Source organism: Patiria miniata, unplaced genomic scaffold, assembly GCF_015706575.1.
Source record: "Patiria miniata isolate m_02_andy unplaced genomic scaffold, ASM1570657v1 HiC_scaffold_7, whole genome shotgun sequence".
Taxonomy (NCBI): Eukaryota; Metazoa; Echinodermata; class Asteroidea; order Valvatida; family Asterinidae; genus Patiria; species Patiria miniata.
In genome coordinates this window covers 37,689,088-37,712,325 of record NW_024037074.1, presented here as the reverse complement: position 1 = coordinate 37,712,325, position 23,238 = coordinate 37,689,088, and the positions used below count along the sequence as shown (strand labels likewise).

The following is a 23,238-nucleotide window of genomic DNA, read 5'->3' as shown; positions in this document are numbered from 1 at the left end:
AAGCGGTGGGAGGAACATCAAGTAGGAGTTGGCTAGCTCAATGTAAATCACTGTGGCATCGTAGGAACTAGGATATCTTCAAGCAGCAGCAAGGTTTGTCATAACTCTTTTCTTAACTTCAAGTCAAGTTCAACTTCTGCTGCTTGTCTCACTAAAAAAAGGCCGTCTCACTCTCACGGCGGTAAATATGATGTGGGATTTTTTCAGGTAAAGTTATAAACGCAATGGCACTTGTTCTTATGCCACGTGATTGATCGGTTGATAACTTTTGTCCACATTTTTTGGCCCAATTTGTGGCAGTGCAGTAGAGCCAATATTGTTTTGGTTGTCATGGTTGTAACACATTTTAATGACATTTTTGTGAATTATGGCATTTATAATTTGATTGATGGGGGGCAGGCCGGCGGGCGAAAAAGGGGGAAAATATGTTGCAACCTGATGCCACTTTTTCCTTCATAATATATCATCTCATACTCCTAGAACTATGAGGCTCCACGTAGTGGAGCCTCATAGGTTCAGAACCCCGCAAAATTGTTGTCAGCACAAAACACTAATTAAGTACAAAAACGTCCATCCCAACCAAGCCGTTTCCCACAGAACCGCTGCACAGTTTGCCCTTAAACTCCGTACAATACCTCATGACATACTCACGCTATGTGCACCCAACAAATATCGGTGGATTCTGTCGGTTTTTTGCAAAAATGATGGAAAATATGCCCTTTCCGCACTGAGCCAACCTAACACTTGAAATTTGCACGCGCGCAGAATGATCGCAGTCATTTTCGGTCCGATCGCTCGGAGCGCGCCGTGGGGGGTATGGTGTAGGAGCGGAACGATAGTATGCGCATGCGTACAAGTGCGAGTACGTACCCCCCGCGGCGCGCTACGAGCTATCGAACCCGAAAATGACTGCGATCATTCTGCGCGCGTGCAAATTTCAAGTGTCAGGTTGGCTCAGTGCGGAAAAGGCATATTTTTCATCATTTTGCCAAAAAAACCGACAGAATCCACCGATGTTTGTTGGGTGCACATAACGTGAGTATGTCATGAGGTATTGTACGGAGTTTAGGGGCAAACTGTGCAGCGGTTCTGTGGGAAACGGCTTGGTTGGGATGGACGTTTTTGTACTTAATTAGTGTTTTGTGCCGACAACAATTTTGCGGGGTTCTGAACCTATGAGGCTCCACTACGTGGAGCCTCATAGTTCTAGGAGTAATCATCTCAATGAAGGTCATTCATTTGCAAAAAGATGATAAGACATGATTCTGAGAAACATTTCCAATTTTGTTGGAAAATACTGAGAAAATTTTCTTGACTCTCCATAGACTTTGTACACAACCGCTGAAGTGGCGTCAGAATGCAACTTTTTTTGAAAAAGGGGTATCCTTGTGAAAAATATCCTCTTATTCTAAGACTTAAGTTAAAAATGATGTCGTAATCTGATGCCATATTGGTTAAACTTGCGCGGAGCCCCCAGGTACTTAATTCAGCGCTCAGATTCGGGGGGGGGGGGGGGGGGGGGGGGGGGGGGGGGGGGGGGGGGGGGGTGCACACACCCCTTTTTTTCCTTCGGAAAAAAAAACAGAAAAAAAAGTTGCAAGCTGACGCAACTTTTTTCTTCACATATCATCTCAATGAAGGTCATTCATTGCAAAAATGATGGGAAAGATTTCCATATAATACAAAGTTCACTCTACACCCTGTGTACAAACCCTATGAGATTGGACTGAAAAATTCTAAGTGGGGTTGCAGCATTTTTTTCCCAAAAAAGCGTGATATGGATAGGGAGTGAGACTCAACAACAGAAGGAAACAGAGCCCCACAAATGTTGCCAATTTACCTCTGTAAATATGCCACACTCGCATAATTACTTATAAATGTTGGACTTCGTAATAATTGGATTTTCACATTCAGACTTTATTTGTAGTTTATTTATGCTTTTGAAGCATACTTACCCTGTTAGTAGCAATGGAAAGGAAGTATCTGCACTTTCTCAGCAGTGTTGTAGCACTCATACTTGTACTCGAGTACTACTCGAGTACTTTTTTTTTAGTACTCGTACTCATATTCGAATGTCAAAGTACTCGTACTCGGAAGTACAAGTACTCATACTCGGAGACTTGTAACCATGTAACCCTAACATAATGATGATGAGAAATAACTCACCTGATGATACATGCACAGTGTATGTGTCTGATATTCTCCCTTCGAATTTCTTTGTATACAGGTTTCTCTCGTGTGAACCGTGAAACACAGACTATATACTCATCCGTTGAAGTTGCAGATAGAGAGTAAGCCTGCAGTATGGCTCAGGTAAGCTGGAAAGCCATTAAGGTTCATATTACATATGTGAATCCTGCCCCTCCCCCCCCCCCACACCCCCAGCCGCCACTTTTTGATTTTGTAACGGCCGGTTGACTGAAAAGAACAAAAACCAAAGCAACCTTCCAGCGTTGAGTGTCTGCTTGACACTCCCCCCCCCCAGTAAAATCCTGCATACTACTGCATGTACATGTATGTATACTTCAAAACAACACTTGATTTCAAGTACAACATTCACAGAAAAAGTCACAAAAGAAAAGTTTGAAGGATCAAGTTATTTGTTATGCATTTACAAAAACGATGACAGGGACCGGTTCCAGTGAAGTTTCTTTACCTGTGTCATACCGGTACTTGTATCTGAATGTTCATAAAAAAAAGTCAAAAGCCAGAAATCTTGTTACTCTCTTCTTACATTCCGCTTTGCCAAATTGACAAAGACTAATTCATTTTTTAGTGTTCACTGATGCATTTCCCTAACAGGTGATGATTGGAAATTGGAACAGGTGAGACATTGGAAATAGGATACCCAGATTTGCTGTAATGGGAAAACATTTGCTGAAAGAACCCCCAAAAAAATAATAATAATATTATGGTTTTGCCCTTTCGCCGACTTATTTATAAACACATACTCGGTGTTGTCCGAGGATTCACATCTGCACAAATTTTATCTCATTAAACAAAAAATGACTTGAACTCAAAATCAGTGAAGTAACACCAAAATCTGTATCCTGCCAACGTACATCCTGTGTGAAATTGCCGACATAGGCGAATCACACCAGTCATGACAATCCTTGGTGTGACCAACGTGTTTGGCATGATTCAGCGTCTCAGCACAACATGGCAGCAGCTGGGGTGCTGTGGTCCAATGGTTACGGTGTTCGACTCGTGGGTTCGAAACCTGACCGTGGGAACATGGTGCTTGTGCTCTTGAGCAAGGCACTTTACCATTATTGCTTCGTCCTTCGGATGGGACGTAAAGCCGTAGGTCCCGTGTGTTGTGTGATGCACGTTAAAGAACCCAGTAACACTTATCGCTAAGAAAAGGGGTTTGCCCTGGTGTTTGCGCCGCAGCAGCACCTTGTAAACCCCTATAAGGTGCTACATAGTAAGCCCTTCTGTTTTGAGGCGTGCGATCACACCCCCACGCCATCACGCGCCTAAATGCTTCCTGAGAAGTGCAAATAATCGCACGCCTGAATCCCTCAGTACCGCACACCTCGGCATACATTTACGGCATAATTATACTTCATAATTTGTGAAAAATAAAGTATGTCGGTGAAAAGAAAACGGCTTGATTGTAAACCAAGATGAATATTATGAAAAGAAAAGAAAAGATTGTTCAGTCCCAGCTTGGACCACAGAATCACACACCTAGAAAAATCACACGCCTAGAAAAATCCAGGTGTGCGTTTTTCCACACACCTGTGATTTTCAAATCAGAAGGGCTGCATAGTGGGTCTCACATTTCTCATTAACTTCATTTACCTGTCTTTAATAATAGACATAATTTCCAGCGCCTTGAGTACCTAATTGTTGGTAGATACAATGTACGTGCGCTATATACATGTAAGACTCCGGTATTATTATTATTATTGGCTTCTGAGCTCTGACCACACAAAATACCACGAAAAATAACTCACTTCACTGCAGTGCATCCTTGACATGATCAGGCTGAACGTGATTAATCATTTTTGCAATGATCTCCCTCAAGGCTAAAAATAACCCTAGCCAAACAGTTCGGATGGAGCGAGTCAAATTGGTTGAAGGAGCATGTTTACCTGAAATTGATATGCATTTGCCCGAGGGAATGTCTCTACAATCCAAGAGCTTGACTGTGATTCTGCCCTGGCCCAATTCTCGGGGCTAATAGTAGACTTTTGCACCATTTGGAATGCATTTCAACATTTTTGAAAAGGAAAGATTGCTCTCTCTGTTTTGTTGCATTTTCTTTAATTTACATTTCAAAAGTGTGAATACATGTGGACATGTAAACTTTGAAAGAGAAACAAAATGCAAAGTAAACACCGAAACACTGTGAAAAGTAATTGAGTACTATTATATGTGGCATGTGTTCATTGAGGTTAAACCGTTTACTGAATTCTCTCCTGAAGATGGTCAGAGCATACTGAAGATGGTCAGAGCATACTGAAGACGATCAGAGGCTTAAGAGCATGTACTGACCAGAACGTCGAGTTGAGAATTATTCCCACTTTTCATTCATCAGTATCTCCACCATGCAAAGCCTCAAATCTTACTTGCTGAATTCTATCTTTTTTGGGGGAGAATCAAAAACGTTTGCTTTTGTGCGTGAAACCAGGTGCCTGGTTTATGCAGCAAGACTATTGTGAGAGTGAGACAAGAGATATTACTGTTTCAGCATGCATAAATGTTTCAGCATGCACTGTACATGTAAATAATTTATGTCGGTTGTACAAATACTAGGCAGGAAGTGAAAGTACATGCCCAATGTGAATGTACATAAAGATCTAGTTTTCAGGATGAGCGTTGTGTGTTACTGTTATGGCATTTATTTTATGTACTGATGTATTCACGTGCCACTACATTGTACGTGTATGTGTACAGATTTCGCAGTACGTGTACATTGTCCACTGGTATTTGGGACTTTCAGCGAAGAAAAGCCAAATATTCCAACCACAAGTCTAAGTAAACGTCACAAGTACAATTTACATACATGGTAGATTGATTAATGTACAGATCTGTTGAATCAGTAATACATATTTCAGTAGCAGTAGCCTCAACTCAAAAAGGAATAATGGAGATGATAAATAGACAAAAAAATCTAGATGGGAGTACAGGGGGTGGGGGTGGGTTATTCACTGATTATAAAGTTGTGACATTTATCATCAGTGTCTGCATAGCCATATATTCAAGTTCAAAAGTGTCACCCAGATGTTCAGAAATCTAGCTTTTATTTTTTTGTTCAGCCAAATGTTGGGCCAAATAAAAAAAGAAACATGTTAAGCGTCCCCGCCCGCTTGCTTTTTGGAGGCCCCCTCCTTTTTTCTTCTTTTTTTTGAAAAAAAACTTGAAATTTTAAACAGTGACATCATTTTGGCCTCTTTGTCTGTTGCATCTAGCCCAGCTGGTATGTCATTTCCTGAGTCCAAGTGGCGGCCATTTTAAGAAAAAGTTGGCGGCCATCTTGAAAAATGGCCCGGCCAGTCGTTTTGGAAAATGGGTTTGGAGAAGAAAAAAAGGGCCTCCTTCCTTTTTTTCAAAAAGGCAGGACGCTTAACATGTTTTGTTTTTTATTTTGCCTTGAATTAAATCAAACGTACATATATGTAGAATATCATTGCAGTTGATTTTAAAAAAAGTAGTTCATAACAGAGCTTGTGAATAATATATAAAATGTGTTGACTTTTCGAAATGTAACAATTTCTACACCATCAAACATTTTGTCTTTCCCCTTTCCAAAAGAATTCTTCTTTTTTTTATGAGAGTTTGATGGTACGTTTTATATTCCAACTTTGATGTTTGCATGAAACAGCAGGAGAAGTGGTTACCAGGCACAGAATGTATGGCCAAGTTCAACTTCGTGGGAGCCACGGCAGACGACCTGTCTTTCAAGAAGGGGGAAATTGTCTTCATCACCAAGGCTACAAAGGTAAATTTAATCAGCTTTTTTTTATCTGTTCAGGTATTTTTATTTTTATTAATATAACAAAATTGAATATTTTCTTGTCACAATTGGACTGATTTTAGATGGTAAAGTGCAGTGCCTAACTTGTAAAGTGCAGTGCAGCTATAGAGAAAAAACAAGTAATACAAAAAATTATTTCAATCCCCCCCCCCCCCCAAATAGTCTCAATCTCACCCGTTGTCCAATGGAGCACTCTCCGTAACCAACGCCTGATTTATGTCAGCAGTACAAATTTTATGCAACCGAGCTCGCTAGCCGTTTGGAGTCGACTTTAGAAACTGTGACGTAATTTTGATCAGAAATGTGGACTAAGCTGTTGATTGGTCAATTTGGCTGTGATATTTTTTGGAATACAATGTTTCAGGGAGACCCATTAGAAGGTCAAGACAAAATGTAGTCTTGTTTTGCATAATTAATCGCCGAATCTACTCGAATACCATAGACCTTTGCTGTGCAGATGCTAGGGCATATTCCATAGACTACCTCAAAATCTCCCCCCCCCCCACCCCCCCCCCTACAAAAAAAATAGAAAAATAGGCAGATTTACCCTTATGTGTATGGAGTGAATAAATGTTAACTGGCAGTGAGGGCGCTATTATATGCACCCTGAGGACTGTGAATGGCAACAGCTTTCATAGCATCGTTTGGACGAGAAACCGTTTTTCAAATTTACAGCATCCAAACTTGTGGTACTCCACCACTTTCCCTGTTTAAGTGTTTGCAATGATTTCCCAAATATAAACCAAGTGACTTCAGCTGAATGTAGATTTTGCATGTCCTAATCCCAGTTGTTAGGCTATGAAACACCATTGGTTACTTGCTGTCTCTTCCATTAACAGGACCCTAACTGGTATCAAGCAAGGAACGAGAGGGGCCAGGTGGGCATGATACCAGCCAACTATGTGCAGAAGAGGGAGGGGGTCAAACGCAATATCATGCCGTAAGTTTAGGCCTGTTTTTCTTTCTGCAACATATGGAAACTGCTTATCCCTCCTACTATTTGATCAGGCACAGAAAACCGTCAGAAATTCAACCTGCTTCCCCTCCAATGCCTTATACACAGGCTGGTCACCAACAGTCGGATCATATTTCTTGTAAGCACTGTGACTAGTCAAATTCCATCAACAGACAAAAGCAGGTACCTGGTAGGTACAGCTGGCTTATCAATCTCCTTACAGTCCATGCATAGCTGTATCAAGTAACAATCACAGACAGTCAATCCTGCTTTACATCGCACATGTAAGAAGGGAGCACTCAACTATTGAAAACGTCACTCGGTTGGTTTTGACTGCTGGGTTAGCTTTGTTGAATTTGCCAGCCAGAGTGTGAGGGTTATTGTTTAGACATTCTCGTATCTTTAAGATAAAAGCAGTGAGGAAAAACCAGGGTTGATTTTGGTGTTGTGTCTTTGCTGATTCAAGGAACTACAAATGTACAATACCATAAATCAGAAGTTGGTTATTAAAAAAAGGACTTCATAGATAAACTTTTTGTGAAGCTCTTTATGTTTCCATGATGACATCGGGTAGGGCTTGTAAAATTAACAAAAAAATAATATGTGGAGCCCTATATCATGGAGAGGAAATTTAGTAGCATAATTACGTTTGACTTCAGAATCTTAGCTAGATAACAAGTTCCCAGTATGAATTGAAAGAATCTAATTTGGGGCACGGACCTGTAAGTTAACCCTAACGTTCCCAACTCCATCAAAATCCATCCCCCATTTTGGGGGATTTGGGTAGATAAGCCATGAGTACCAAGTCCATCGAAATCCGCCTATAGCAGTGATGGATTTGTGGTGGAGTTCAATGGATTTGGTCCTGAGACATTATGTGAAGCAGAGTCAGTGATGGATTTTGACGGACTTGGTACTCTACTTAGTAAAACTCAGTAGGAAGTTAGGGTTAATGCACAAAAACTTCACCAGCACAACAGCGAATTGGAAAAGGGAGGTGGGGCTGTATTAACCCTAAGCAGAGGACCATGGCCGTCAAAATCCATCACTCGCTCTGTTTCACATAATGCTTCAGGACCAAATCCACTGAAATCCACCACTAGTGCTGGTGGATTTTGATGGACTTGGTAAGGACCTTGTCCGTCAAAATCAATCACTCACTATGTTTCACATAATGCTTCAGGACCAAATCCACTGAAATCCACCACTAGTGCTGGTGGATTTTGATGGACTTGGTAGGGACCTTGTTCTTCAAAATCCATCACTCACTATGCTTCACATAATGCTTCAGGACCAAATCCATTGAAATCCACCACTTGTCCACCACTAGTGCTGGTTGATTTTGATGGACTTGGTACACATTGCTTATCTGCCAAAATCCCCCAAACTGGGGGGATGGATTTTGATGGAGTTGGTAAGGTTAGGGTTAATAGGGGTCCATATCCTGGAAACCACTTACAGTTTGGATCTTTATGTGGAGCATAAACAAACATTTCATGCAAATTTGTGTCAGACACCTGTCAGCCTAGTAATTGTAATTGACCCTCGAGTAATTGTCTGACACCTGCAGGTGGTTCCACGGCAAAATCAGTCGAGAGAAGGCAGAGGAGCTACTCCAGCCCTGCTCAGACGGTCTGTTCCTGGTCCGAGAGAGTACCAACTTCCCTGGTGACTACACGCTGTGCGTGGGCTGGATGGGCCACGTGGAGCACTATCACGTACTGTACCGCAACAACAAACTCACCATCGATGAGGAGAGATACTTTGAGAATCTGACCAAACTAGTTGAGGTAGGCATCAAATTGTATTACTTTGCTCGTAACAATAGGGCAGGGAGCCAGGGCCATAGCTAGACACTGCCATTTGTTGTGTTTTTATGTGCAAAGGCGTGCTACTGTTTGCAAGTGAGTGTACCATTATTGCCTCACAGTATCAAACACAGCCGTCCTAGCCACTCTTGAAATCAGGGAAAACCTTGACAGTGTTTTTCATTTCTCCTGTCGGGGGAAACTCAGGGAATTAAGGGGAAAAAAAACAACTTTGCAAGGAACTTTGTAACAAGCGCACAAAAATGCTTGATTAAGCTAAAGTTACTCATGTTTTGCACATTGAAAGAGTGTTCTATTGGTTTTACATAGCTTTGAGAATTCATATCAAAATGAATCTTTAACAACTTATTTTGGGCCAAAAAGCAATATTTTTGAAAATCCAAACTATATCTGCCAATTTTTTTAAACAAGGTCACACACAAGAAACACTGCTCCGTGGGGTTTCTGACTCTCATTTGTACCATATTTGTGTGATACTTCTCACCATATCTTCATATCTTACAACACTATGAGGCGCCGTCATGGTGTAAGATCTGCTATGAGGACAGGTCTTTTGTAATGGCCAAGTTAAAGATCAACACACAAGTGGGTACAAAAACAACGGGCATCACTGATGTGTACATGTATTTATACATGTATGTCGACTGCCGAAGACTTGGGGAAAGCTTGACGATTTAACAAGTCAAACCCCCCCCCTGCGAATATACATTGCCAGATCACGTTTACACATCCTACTCCTGAAAGCAATAGATAGTGGCTGGGAAAGCTTTGTTTGACACTCTGAAGCAGTGATGGTACGCTCACGTGCAAACAGTAGCTCAAGTTTCCGGATAAAAAAACAAGGGAGTGTCATGGCCGAGCAGTTAAGAGCACATGATTCAAGCTCTGTGGTGTTTCTGACCAGCAGAGTGTGGGTTCGAGTCCCGGTCTGGACACTTGTGTCCTTAAGCAAGGCACGTAAGCATTATTGCTTCGTTCTTCGGATGGGACATAAAGCAGTAGGTCCCGTGCGTTGTATACTAGTTGTGCACGTAAAAGAACCCAGTAACACTTATCGCTAAGAGTGGGGGTTCGCCCCGGTGTTTCTTGCAGTGCGTTTGTCTTCATACATGTGAGGCTGCACTTTCAAGGAAGGAACCTCTCATGTTATCATATGTGTTGTCATGTAACTCAAATCAAAGCGTGTCTCAAGTACATTGCCTTTTTCTTTTTAATCCTTGGCAGCACTATGAGGAAGACAGCGATGGTTTATGTACAAGGCTACAGGTAGCTTTGGCTAAGAAGGGAGAACTCAACTACTCAATTAACTCGGATGCTTTTGTGCAATGTGAGTTGGAGTTAAAGGGAAGATACAACATTTGCAAACATCAAAAACGAAATGATCAAATTATCACGAAATACCTTACTGGAATGTTAGGGAATGACAGTCCACATCATCCTGTACAATCATGGCTCCTGGTGTGCTGACATTTTTGAGAAAACTTGTATTTTCCAATGCTGGTCGGCCGACCACCGTTGGAGAAAACTGGCTTTTAAAAAAAACTGCTCTGTATTTTTCATGTTTAGTTATTCTGCATTTTATTAGCAATTGTTTACACACATGTAAAGTGGTGCAAGCCTGCTAGACTGATTCTCTGACCTTCCATTCCCCAAAGTCTATAAATTGCTCCGTTTCATCATAAGTGGGGTCAGGGAACCAGACTACAAGATCATGTTTGGTTTTCTTAGATTTTCCAGGATCTCCGAACCCAAATCGTGAAGCAAGTCAGTTTAACAATATTTGCTATAACATTCTAATCCTTCAAATCCATTTATTTCTGAAAATTGCAGCAAAATCAAATGTTGTTCATTCCCTTTAACATTGCTTTTGATTCCAATCCTGGAGTGGTTCTTATTTCTGACCATCCTAAAGACAGTAAATTCAACTGAGTTTTTCTCAAAATGCACAGGGATGTTTCAAAAGAAAAAAAAAAGGGTTTTCTAAAATGAATTGGGATGTTCCAGAAAGGGTACGAGTGTTTCGAAAAAGAAAAAAACAAAAACAGATTGTTGCCGTTTCATTACATCATTCCTTTTCTAAATTGCTTGGGAGTGTTCGTAAAGGAACATGACTATTCCGGAAGACATGAGTGTTCCCATTCCTTTACAACAAAGTAAGAGGAGTGTTCCGGAATGAAAAAGATTATTCCCATTCCCTGACAGCATTCCTGTTAAAAAAAGAGAGTTTTAAAAGGAAAAGGAATGCTTCAGGGGAACAATACTTTTTCCCATTCCATATCAGAAAGGAGTAAGAGTATTCCTATTCCTCTACAAATGTTTCTTTAGGAAATTCTCGAAAGGAAAGTCTATGTTGACGGTTGAAAGGAATGTTCCCTGAGGATTTGGAGTATTCCTAATCAAAAAGGGAATGTTCCCACAGGAACTGGATTAATTCCGAAGGAATGGGGACGTTCCAAGCATTGAGACGCTGACTCCATTTTTAAGAGTTCTGTATCAGAAGGTTGCGAAGGAATCGAATCTTTGCAATGCTTATAATGGAATTCTTTTGTTTTTCAGCTGGCTGGGCCATTAATAGGAAAGACATCCACGTTGGGGATCTTATTGGGAAGGGAAATTTCGGAGGTAAGATTCTTTGTCACTATTTTCCTTCTTTTTTGAATTAGTAGAAAACTTGTTTGGGTGCATAGATGCAAAGGAGATAAATTGCTAGTTTCTAACAAAGGCAAGTTTTTTTTAAAATTCTTCATTGTTATCACCAATGATCTAGACATTTTCTGAAAGTGGGGCGGTCCTCAAATTTTCATGAAGGGGTGACGATGCCGAAAACCATCTTCCTATCCACTCCGTTCACAAGTACCCCCTCAACGGCAAAGGGAGTACAGTTGGGGGTGACCGACCGACGCCATCTTGCCTGACTGCAATAATTTTCCGCGAAGCGCGGCCACTGCGTGTACATAATACAAATCCCCTGGTGTACGTGCGTCACACACAAGGAACGGTGCGCATCAACCAGCGAAATGTCCCGCCCATGTTTCGTCATCGCACAGAGCTCATAGGGGGCGCTGTTCAAAGCGGACTATCATGGACAGTATCAGACAATAGGTGGCACTCTTAAACCCGGCAATGCCCTTTCATGTTGGCACATTATAGTACCGAATTTGGTAAAAAATAACTACCGGTAAAGGGTTCGAGGGGGGGGGGGCTTTTTAATTTTTGGGAACCCCCCTCCCCCAATCTGATTGTAATCGTAATAAAATCAAGTGTTATAAAAAAGGTTTCGACATGTTTTTGGGAGCTATTTCGAATTATTATTGTCATTGTTCTCTTTTTTAGATGTAAGAAAAGGTTACTACTTAGGAAGAAAAGTCGCTATCAAACAACTAAAAGACGACAGCAAAGCAGCACAAACATTCCTGGCTGAAGCGTCCGTTATGACGTGAGTATTGCAGAACAGAATATTAACCCAACCGTTGAACAATAATAAATTACTAGGTTAAATAACTCCTTGTGTCCTTGTACAGAATACCCTGAATCTATCCTGAGCTCACACATTTTGAATTGCATGTTATTTTTAGATAGATTAAAAGTCAAATAATGTGCTTTTGATGCAACACTCAATTATAATTTGCGAGTATACTCCAGCTTAGGTTTCTACACAGTATAGGAATTAAAAAGATGACAATGCTAAGACGTCACCTTACAAAACCTCTGTAGTGCAGACGCATACATGTGTGCATTATTGGGGCAAAGGCTTAATGAACTGCTCATTTACTGATAGTGTTTTTCAAATGTATTAGTATTGTTTATGTACAAAGATGGAATATAAATTCAGATATAGTACCAAAAATTTACCAAGTGTCAAGAGTTTTAGAAGTTTGTGATTTTTAAAAATTTATTCAATCTTTTTATACGCATTCATAACAGTTATTATGTGAACCAACTGTTCACTCTGCATTTGCTGAGCTGTTGATTGGCTTTGTTGACCAACTGAAAACGAATGTTATAAAACATTTTAAAACATGCACGACAATTTCCAAAAAAACTAGGGTGGGGGCGACACCATATTTTTTCATTTTATTTTATTTGTTTATTTTTGTTTTGAATAAAAAGATTCCGGTTCTGTTTGGTTTTCTAGGTTGGGTGAGGTATTAGGAACGACAGATATTTTTTCTTGGCTTATAGGAATATACAACATTTGCTTTTGCTGAAATTGTCAGAAATGAATGGATTTGGGGGTCAATTATTTCTAGTTAATATTTTTACACTGACCTGTTTAAAATGTTGTGTTCATAGATGCTGGAAAAACCAAGACAAAAAACGTTCTTTTAGTCTAGTTCTCTGACCCTACTTCAGACGCAATGGAGCAATTAATAGCCTCGGGGAATTGTCAGGCCAGGGAACCAGACTAGCTGGCTTACAATCGTTCATGGATGTTTTAACTGATTGCAAACAAAATGCTGACTAACTAAATTTGGTGAATTGGTAAATTGGGGGCAGTACTAGAAAAAAATATAAAAAATTTCCACTTTTCTTAAAAATGACAGCACAGCAAGTGCCATGATTTCACAGGATGCTTGAGACTATTATTCACTTTCAGTCAATAATAATTTGATAGTTTCGTTTTGTGATGTTTGCAAATGTTGTATATTACCTTTCACCCTAACCTCACCTAAAGCTACCAAATTTAGTAAACCGTAGTATGCAGGGCATTCGCATATAAGTGGGCACAGCACTCATATTATTTTTTTGGTATTTGGTGCCTGCATAGATCATTTGTGTAGTATTCTGCAGTACTCGGTTTTCTATCCCAAAGTAATGGTTAGGACGTTAGGGTTAAAGATAACTGAAATTGGAGCCCTGTTGCATTTTCTTTTCAACCATTTCCTGTTCCAGTGAAACTGAAAATGATGTCATGTCATCCTTCCCTTCTTCCTTGTTTTAACAGTGACAAAAGGAAAAGCACTGAGTCATTTCACCTGTGTGACCTTTGATTAAAGAATTTGATTTGTGAAATGTCGTTCCGCAATTTCACTTTTGGCTGAGGATAATGCCCCTTAATAACCCCAAATGGAACTCTTTATTCACGTTTTGTACAATGTAGAATTAGACTCAGCTAGCGCTCAATTAAAAAAGCGCGATCAGATCTCGGAAGCTGTGGGCCTACAAATTTGTGTTCATGCATGAGTCACGTGATTGTGCCATGTAATTTCTGGAAGGAGTAGTGTTTTTTTTTACCCTAGTGTCCCCATGATGACCTTTGACCCCAGTTTGATACTGATACTGATACTGATACTTTTGACAAAGTTCGGTGGAAATCGGTCAAAATATGTAGGAGCAATAGACAATGTCAACGTTTGTGACCAACTAACTGACTGACTGACTCCCCGAGAGACATGATGATTTGTTGAGCTGCTACCCACAACTAAACAAACATGACTTGGCAAACCTAGCTAGTAAAGCTGGTACAATTAAAGGGGCACTAGGTCCTGAAATCCTCGAAAATGTTATGTTTTGGATTGTTTACTTAGCCTATTTCAAACATCTGGTTGAAAGGAAACCAACCTAATGTCTTACCGTTCCCGAGAAAAGACGAAAAAACCTGCTTGTTTACATCGGACGTGACGGAGTACGAATACGTTTTTCGTGTCGTTCTCATGTACGCTATACACGCTGTGTGTCTCGGGAAAAGCGTGCGGTGACCAATCACCAATGCAAAAAACTGTGGTTTCTTCAACGTCCGCAAAAGGCGAACACTTTACGCGTACGAATGAAATCACAATTAGCATCCAAACAGCTCGAATTTATGGGGGTCGCAAAAGTGGACCCCGAAATTCTTTTTCGCACGCATAATACAGGAATAACACAAAAACGCCCAGTTTTGAAAGGATAGTTGTGTGGATGTTTATATCCTACTTTTAAAAGTTATTTCCGATTATCATCATCTCGTTCAAAGTCCGTTTTGTAGCCCAATTGGGCTGTTCCAGGACCTAGTGTCCCTTTAAGAGCGCACAAATTCTATTTAGTTGATTCAGATTGAATATTCACTGGAAGCCTTTTGATCCATTTTGTCTACACGATAGGCTTTATTCACAAGTCGGCCATATCAAATTGAAAGCGCGGTAAAATCTTCATTTTTGGAACTTGCGAATAGAAATGAAAGCAGTGAAATGAAGTTCATTACAACTTAATACCAGTCTGCTCTGATGAATGATTCAAAATGTGTGACTAAATATACCCAAATGTATTAAGCCACATTTAAAAAAATAAAATGAATGCGATGCTTGGAACACATAAATAGTCTGGCACCATCCCATTCAACAGATTACATTTTATGATTTACATTCCAGGAACATGATCAAAAATGGACTCCTCATGAATAAGGTCTATGGGCCGTACTAAACCCATCCATTAGCATTATGGGGTAATCCTATAAAATAGCACTGCCCAGCACACAAGCGAGTCAATCACCGAGGCAGTCAGTGTGATAGGTACAAAACTAGGCTGCAAACTAAATAAAAATTTAAAGACATAGTCCATCATTTATAATTTGTGCATTTTGTTCGTTTGAAGCAACAAAAGTGTTCAAATTCTAATGAAAGATACTGAACAACTAACCTGATGAAGTTTCAGCTCAGCTTCAGCTGTATATTCCGAGAACAACAGCATTCTAGGATCTCAATTTTAAATCAAAAGTTGCTAAATCATGTTTTGAATTGTTTTGAATTGCAGCTATACGCGATGTCGTGCACTGATCCGAAGAATTATAGCAACCGCGCGTGCCTGTGCGTCGTGCCAATGCTTGCGCGCGCTGCGCCGAATAACGAATCGAACTACTAATTTAAATTTTCCTATGGTGCGTCTTAAGACGCACCGTTTGAAAGGCCTTCTTTCGTTGATTACTTCAAAATGATAGCTTGCCAGAAAGAATAATTTCACAGGGAGTTTAGTCCCCTTACTATCTTTCAACCAAGTATGTTTTTAACAATAATTACGCCAGTTACTTTTCGGATGGCTGCAAATGATGGACTCTGGCTTTAATTACTTTTTTTATTTTTGGAAATCTAAATTTGTCTTTTTGTTTTCTAGGAAACTCAAGCACCCCAACCTCGTACAGTTACTGGGCGTGGCCTTACCAAGCGGGGAAGCCCCATATTAATAGTCCTAGAATTTCTAGAAAAGGTAAGAAGGATTAATTTCAATCGTCAACATGGATCCATAAATTTGAGGTCCAACTTTTTTGTGTGTTTCTATTACATCTGACATAACATTTCGCAAATTCATCAGGCACATTTTTTAAACCCTAACTCCCTAACATCTTTTACTAGGAACTGGACCAAGTCCATCAAAATCCATCAATCACTGTGCGTCCAATACAAAACTGTACATGACATAATGGAATCCACCACTGACGCACTGGTTGACATTCTTGGACTTGCTACACATGGCTTTTATCACAATAGCAGAACAGGAAGCTAGGCAAAATCAATCAGATACCCCTAGCACTGCTTCAGGCCATTAGGCCCAAGTCCATCATACTCCATCAATATTTATCAATATTTAGTCACGCCAGGCCTCCTGGACCAAGTCCCCCAAAATCCACCAAAATTTGGGGGGGGGAGGGGGGGGGATTTTGATGGAGTTGGGGTGGTTAGAGTTAATGTCTTCTATCTCCAAGAGTGATTATGTAAGGCAAAGTACTTGCAAAACAAATAAGAAATAGTTTGAAGTCAATTTCAATGATACTTGTTCGGCAAATGACACAGGTCAGGTGTAACAGGGACGCAAACATTTCTCACTTGTGGGCCCCAAATTTGTGGAATGACCCATATACACTTTCTATAAAAATAATACCAAAGACTTTACTTTACCAAAGAAACCATTGACATTGGACTCATATTATAGAGATTTCTGGTAGTTTATTGCATGCTTTTCTCAACTTACTCCCAAACCAGTTAGTAATTATAGGGAAATTTGTATCTGCTGTCCTGGTTTGAAATAGCACGTCAGAGTAGTCTAAACTTTATTTAACATCATAGTCAAGGAGTTCTTAATATTAAGTTCAACGTCTTACATTACATGCACATTTGTAGTTATCTTAATGGCCTTGTAGTCTTATCACTGAATTTTTTTAAAGTGATTTTGTAACCCTTAAAGGTATAGTCCATCATTTGTAACTTGTGCATTTTGTTCGTTTGAAGCAAGAAAAGTGCTCAAAATCTAAAGAAGGGTGCTGAACAACTAATCTGTTGAAGTTTCAGGTCAGCTTCAGCTGTATATTTCGAGAAAAACAACATTCTAGGATCTCGATTTCAAATCAAAAGTTGCTGAATCATGTTTTGAATTGGGCCTGAATTCAGCGGCCGAGACACGTTCTCACTAGCCGAGTGCAGCTACGCGATGCCGCGCACTGATCCGACGAATTAAAGCAACCACGCGCGCGTGTGCGTCGTGTCAGCGCTTGTGCGCACTTCGCCGAATAAAAAAAAAAGAACTAACGGAAATTTCCAACGGTGCTTCTTAAGACGCACCATTGGAAAGGCCTTCTTTCGTTGATTTCTTCAAAATGACAGCTTGCCATAAAGAATAATTTCACACGGAGTTTAGTCCCCTTACTATCTTTCAAACAAGTATGTTTTTCAACAATAATTACACCAGTTACTTTTTGGATAGCTGCAAATGATGGACTCTGGCTTTAAGCTGCTTATAGTATTCTCGTTTAAATTATTAATTTTATCACCGAGAGTCTCTGGAAAACAAACAGTTTGTGTGTTTCTAGAATTCTGAAATTTTATTTGAATTTGTATATCTGAATGTTTTTTACCTAGTTATTTTGAACTCCGCTTGTCATATATTTTTCCCCTGTAATATCAATTATTTGAGTGCAACAAAATGGGGTTTCAGTAGGCATTTTTTTCTCCATTTAAACTCATGCTGGCCTTACAGCTTCCTGGGTTGGCCTTTCTAGACAGTCACAAGTGCGTCATCCCACTTGAAAAACCCTTCAAGATGAATTGATGCGTTGGACAGAGAGCCAACAGGACGTGTTTTCTGTCCCGCCTAATTATCAGTGCAGTATTTAGTTTAGAGCTCTGCCTATATGAACAACTTCGAGTGCACACATTACTGCACTCTACTTTTATCGTATATTGGCAGTTGACTGGCACGAATACACATAACGAGAGTCATGCTTTGTAAATATTTTTTGTTTTCGTTGCATTCGTACAGTCTCCATACATTACATCAATTTTCCTGAAGTTAATATAATTCTGGTTTATTTACATTTAAGCATAACTAAATACAGTTTTACGATAGAATCAGCATTTTTTCTTTAAATTATAAGATGTACAGATAACCTTTTAGTCACTGTAACACCTGAAACTGCCGTGGGTATTACTCACTAAAGCACCCCGAACCACCCAAACACTCTATTGTTTTGGATTGTTCAGTGATTAAACACAGTGTAATATAGGTGCTAGCAGCTTAAATAAGGGAATAAATGTGTGCTTCGGAGGTTTTTATCACTCTGTTTAAGACCACTTAGAGTCTGGGTGCTGATAATTACCCGAGCCGGAGGCGAGGGTAATTATCAGCACCCAGACTCTAAGTGGTCTTAAACAGAGTGATAAATACCGACGGAGCACAATTTATTCCCATTCATAAATACCTTTTCGGTAAGAAAAATCATATAATTCGTTCAAAACATCCCGATTTTGTTCAACAAATTCACTTTATGCTTTTTGAAACATCCCTCTTGCAAAATAATGGAGTGTTCAGCTGGCGAGTAAGATGTAAACAACCCTTTTATGGAGATTGACGCACGCGTATCATGTTCTGCGCGATGTCGCGCAGAACGCACCTGGCGCGTTGCGTTTTGAATTTAGAACTTTAAAATTCTGACTCCCTGGTAGTGTTGCGCATGCCTACGTGAGGATTGTGAACGTTCAACCAATGAAACGATAAGAGGCACAGGAATTTTAGGAGTCCACATTTTATTGTGACACTGGAAAAGTGTTTAAGACCAGCTAGCCATGTCTTTATCATCCGTTTAAGACCGGCCACGTGACGGGCTCTCGACCAATAGGAATGCGTAAACTGTCTTAGGTATTTATGAATTAGAAATTAACAGTACAAGGAAAACAAAACCATTGTTAAATTTAAAATATATAATTTACATTAACGTGTCATTGTCTAAAGGAATGGTGTTTTAACTCGGATGTGGAGGTGGTTTATACCATCACATACTCTTCACAGACAACAAGAGGAACTTTTTTCTTCCTTTTTCTTCTTTCTTCAATGTTTTCTCCAGGGGAATTTAGTAGATTATCTAAGATCTCGAGGAAGGACAGTGATCAAGCAGCCGGAACTATTAAAATTTGCGTGGTGAGTGTTGCAGGAACTTTACATTAGTAGGATTTAGAATCCAGTTGGCTTAAGGATACATGTATAGACCCTGTCATGTTTGTCTAGCACATCTCTCAGCTGATTCAAAATGGCTCTCAAAATTCACTACTAGTCTAGCCTACAACACCACAGCATAGGTTCTCATGCTTGGCAGACTGTACATAGGCCCAAATGTACAGGTTGTTTTGTTTATTTTCTCGTTTGCTAACTTGTTTTCTTTTGTAGCGCCATGAGCACCTATTAGTAGGTGGATGTGTGCACATTGTTAGTACTCATTATTATTATTAATAATTGATGTTGTGGTAACGTAATGCCAACCTACAGCATACCGTTCTCTTCAGCACTGCACGTAGGCCTACCGGTACATCTCTTGAAATGTGGAGTGTTTAATAGTGTTGACATAAACTGTTAAATGTGGGCAAAATACCATGCAAAGGTGGTTAAATGTTTGGGCTTCATGTTGGTTGCCTGTGAGTATGACGTCACAGCTGGTCTGTTGGTTTGGATGAGCTGAAAGATGGTTTTATGTGGTCTGTTGAGTGTTTAAATAATACTAGTTTCATTTTTTAGTGGAAAGGGTCAGGGTGGGGTAGAAATTTAGTATTTCGGCAAATAAAGTCACAAACATTTGTCTCATTGAAAAATTAGTTTGTGCAAAAACTTGCACTGTGAGAAAATGCTGATATTTAAGTCCTTCTTATTTGAAAATCACAGGTGTGTGGAAAAACGCACACCTGGATTTTTCTAGGCGTGTGATTTTTCTAGGCGTGTGATTTTTCTAGGCGGGTGATTTTTCTAGGCGTGTGATTTTTCTAGGCGTGTGATTTTTTCTAGGTGTGTGATTCTGTGGTCCAAGCTGGGAGTGGGACTGAACAATCTGGTATTTTTTTTCATAATATTCATCTTGGTTTACAATAAAGCCATCTTCTCTTCACCGACGTACTGTATTTTTCACAAATTATGAAGTATAATTAAGATGTAAATGTACATGTATGGCGTATATGTATGTCGAGGTGTGCGGTACTGAGGGATTCAGGCGTGCGATTATTCGCACTTGTCAGGAAGCATTTAGGCGTGTGATGGCGTGGGGGTGTGATCGCACGCCTCAAAACAGAAGGACTGATATTTTCCCACACTACTTTTGTTTTCTTCCCAGCGACGTTGCCTCAGCCATGGCCTACCTGGAGGCCCAGAACATTGTCCACCGCGACTTGGCGGCCAGAAACGTTCTCGTCTCGGAGATGGACGTTGCCAAGGTTGCCGATTTTGGTCTGTCAAAAGAGGTGACTGTCACCCAACAGGGGATCAAGTTCCCCATCAAATGGACGGCCCCTGAAGCCCTCCGAAAAAATGTAGGTTTCTTTCAAATGATGTTAATCACAATCACAAACTTGCATGGTGAAAAAGAACATTAGTTGTTCAACTCGTTGACTCTTGTAGCATCCTAAAGTGCTCTGTTTGTTTGGGTCTTATTCTTCCAAAAACTACCCTAGCACTGTGTATTACAGCGTTAAAGATAATGTGCAACATTTTGTTAACACTAAAAAATAAAACTACCATATTATTATCAAATAACTTACTTGACTGTAAGTGAATAATAGGCTCAAGCATCCTGTGAAATCATGGCACTTGGTATACTGTTATTTTCCAGAAAAAAAACAGAATTTCGTATCATTTTCCAACGAAAGCTTGTTGGCAAAAAAAATTGTTTTTTTTAATACTGCCCCAGTTGACTGAATTTAGTGAGTCCACATATTGTTTGAAGTCGGTCACATATCCGTGAATGGGCACAAGCCAGCAAGTCTGGTTCCCTGACCTGACAATTCTTTGACGACTACATGTATAAATTGTTCTGTCTGGTCTGAAGCTTTTGGTAAGGGAACCAGAGTACAAAGAACAGTTTCGAAGCCACATATGAGCACCTTTCAACTATTCATTGATCATTGACATGTCTGCCATATGTTTGGACTTTATCTTTTCAGGCCTTCTCTGTCCAGTCTGATGTATGGAGCTTTGGCATTCTCATTTGGGAACTGTACTCATTTGGGAAGCTTCCCTACCCAAAACTTGTGAGTATTGGGTCTTACATGTTCATCCCTTACTTAAACAAGGGAAAGAATCAACAAAATTACCTGGCCTAACCTTTTGGAAGTTTTTTCAAAGATAAATGACAATGGTACAGACACAAACATGTTTCTGTATCAAGGCTGGAAAGTGCTACCAAAAACAAAAAATGCAGGAGTCTTACAAATTGTTAATACCAAGAACATTTTAATCCTTTCATATATTTTCTATTCAGAATAAAGCATACTCAGATGTTCATTTTAATTTGTTTGACGTGATGAATTTGGACATTTTGTGTATGCGAATGCTAACATTTCTACTGATTTCAGTTGCACGAGATTCGTTGAAGCACCCACAACTGAAAAGTTGCTTTGCCAACTTATGCCTCAGTTTGCCAGGTTTGGTCACAAACACAGCTAAATTCCGGTTCCCAACTTTTTTGTTCTACAGAATCTGACAGTAGTTGTGGAACACATAGAGAAAGGCTATCGCATGACGGCCCCTGAAAGCTGCCCGGACAGCATCTACAAGATCATGCAACAGTGCTGGGACATTGAGCCCAGAAACAGACCAACGTTTGACTACATACTCAGGCAACTCAAAAGCATGAAATCAAACCCTGCTACTAATTTTTAAAGTAAAAAAAATAAGGGGTGTCGTTTAAACAGGTAGTTTACATTGGTAATTTTGGGGGATTCACGACACAGTGTGCCACCAAATTTTTGCCTCAAACAGACCCCAAAAGTGTTGCCTTCCTGTGTATATTTTTATTCCGTCTATCACATTTTTTTTATACATGTAATGCCACATACCTTAACAAAGAAGTGTTACTATCGCGAATTGGGATTAATAGTCCAACTTGTATCAGGCGTGTCCAAAAATATATATATTTATTGACTTAAAATTTTGAAGCGTTGGATTTGTGTGCAGAAGCTTCATGGATCAGGACTGAAAAATCCCTCTAATTTGGTTTTTTTATTTAAAAGCCTGAAATTGTTGCGTTACTTGGGCTCGCAATTCGAGTCTTAAATATTAAACAGATATGTGTATAGTACATTATTGTGATAAATCATATATGTAGTGACATCCGACCAAAAAGTTTGTACGATATTCTTCATAGGTCATTCCCTGTTAATTTTTGAAGTATTTTACTTAATGCAAGCAAAATGTCGGTATCTAATTGTTTCATACATTAAAAATATCAGAAAATACAATTCATTTTTTTTTCAGGGATTTTTCAAGCAGTATTTTACCTATGATTTCAAATATTATTGGAAATAGTTCTCTCTCTTTCCACACCCACTGTGGGTGCATGGAATAATTATTAGAGTTTTTCTCTGACATTTAGAATATCTTTACATATTTTTTTTTTAATTTCAAGACCACACACTAAAATATATCATAAAGAGTGTTGTGATAAAAGCCAACGTAAAGACGAAATACTGCACGGAAGTTTTTAAGGATGCCAATGAATCACTGTTTAGTTTTAGGGTTAGTGTAAAGAAAATGACTAATTGTTGTGAACAAGACGAGGAAAGCCTAGTAAAGCTGGTCCCAGAGCGCACTGAAGTCTTTTCAATTCGGGAGATTCACAATGTAGTGCGCCACCAAGAGTTTGCTGTGGAGAGTCCAAGTTTACAGGGGCAGTCGACAAAACATGACTCAATTGAACGAGTGTCAGTAGAAAAATAAAACTAATTTGTTATAGATAAGGGCACAGGTATCCTGTAAACTACGAAACTACTGACTGGAAAAAAAACTAACAATTTCAAATGTCCCGTGCTGCAAATTTGTCGACCATCTCCCCCAATGCACTGGGAAAAATGAACTCTCCATGGCAAACTCTAGGTGGCGCACTGCATTGTGAAACACCCGAATCGATTCAGATTGGCTATTCACTGGAAGTCTGTTCATGCATCTGGTCTTCAACAATTGGCCGGATTTAGCCCATTTATTGGTGTTGCGGGGTAATCCTGTATGATAGCACTGACCGGCTGACAAGT

General features: G+C 39.8%; 1 protein-coding gene across 1 annotated transcript; it reads left to right on the top strand.

Moving 5' to 3' along the window:
- The first annotated feature begins 7 nt into the window (after positions 1-7).
- Positions 8-22,593, top strand: LOC119744515 (tyrosine-protein kinase CSK-like). The gene is given in 14 exon segments (XM_038220467.1): positions 8-93; positions 2,228-2,313; positions 5,834-5,950; positions 6,826-6,926; positions 8,512-8,731; positions 9,995-10,097; positions 11,327-11,392; positions 12,104-12,206; positions 15,857-15,906; positions 15,909-15,949; positions 19,077-19,150; positions 20,328-20,523; positions 21,154-21,240; positions 21,686-22,593. Coding segments are annotated over 13 exon segments (1,353 nt in total). The 5' UTR covers positions 8-93; positions 2,228-2,304; the 3' UTR covers positions 21,872-22,593.
- Positions 22,594-23,238: the final 645 nt, after the last annotated feature.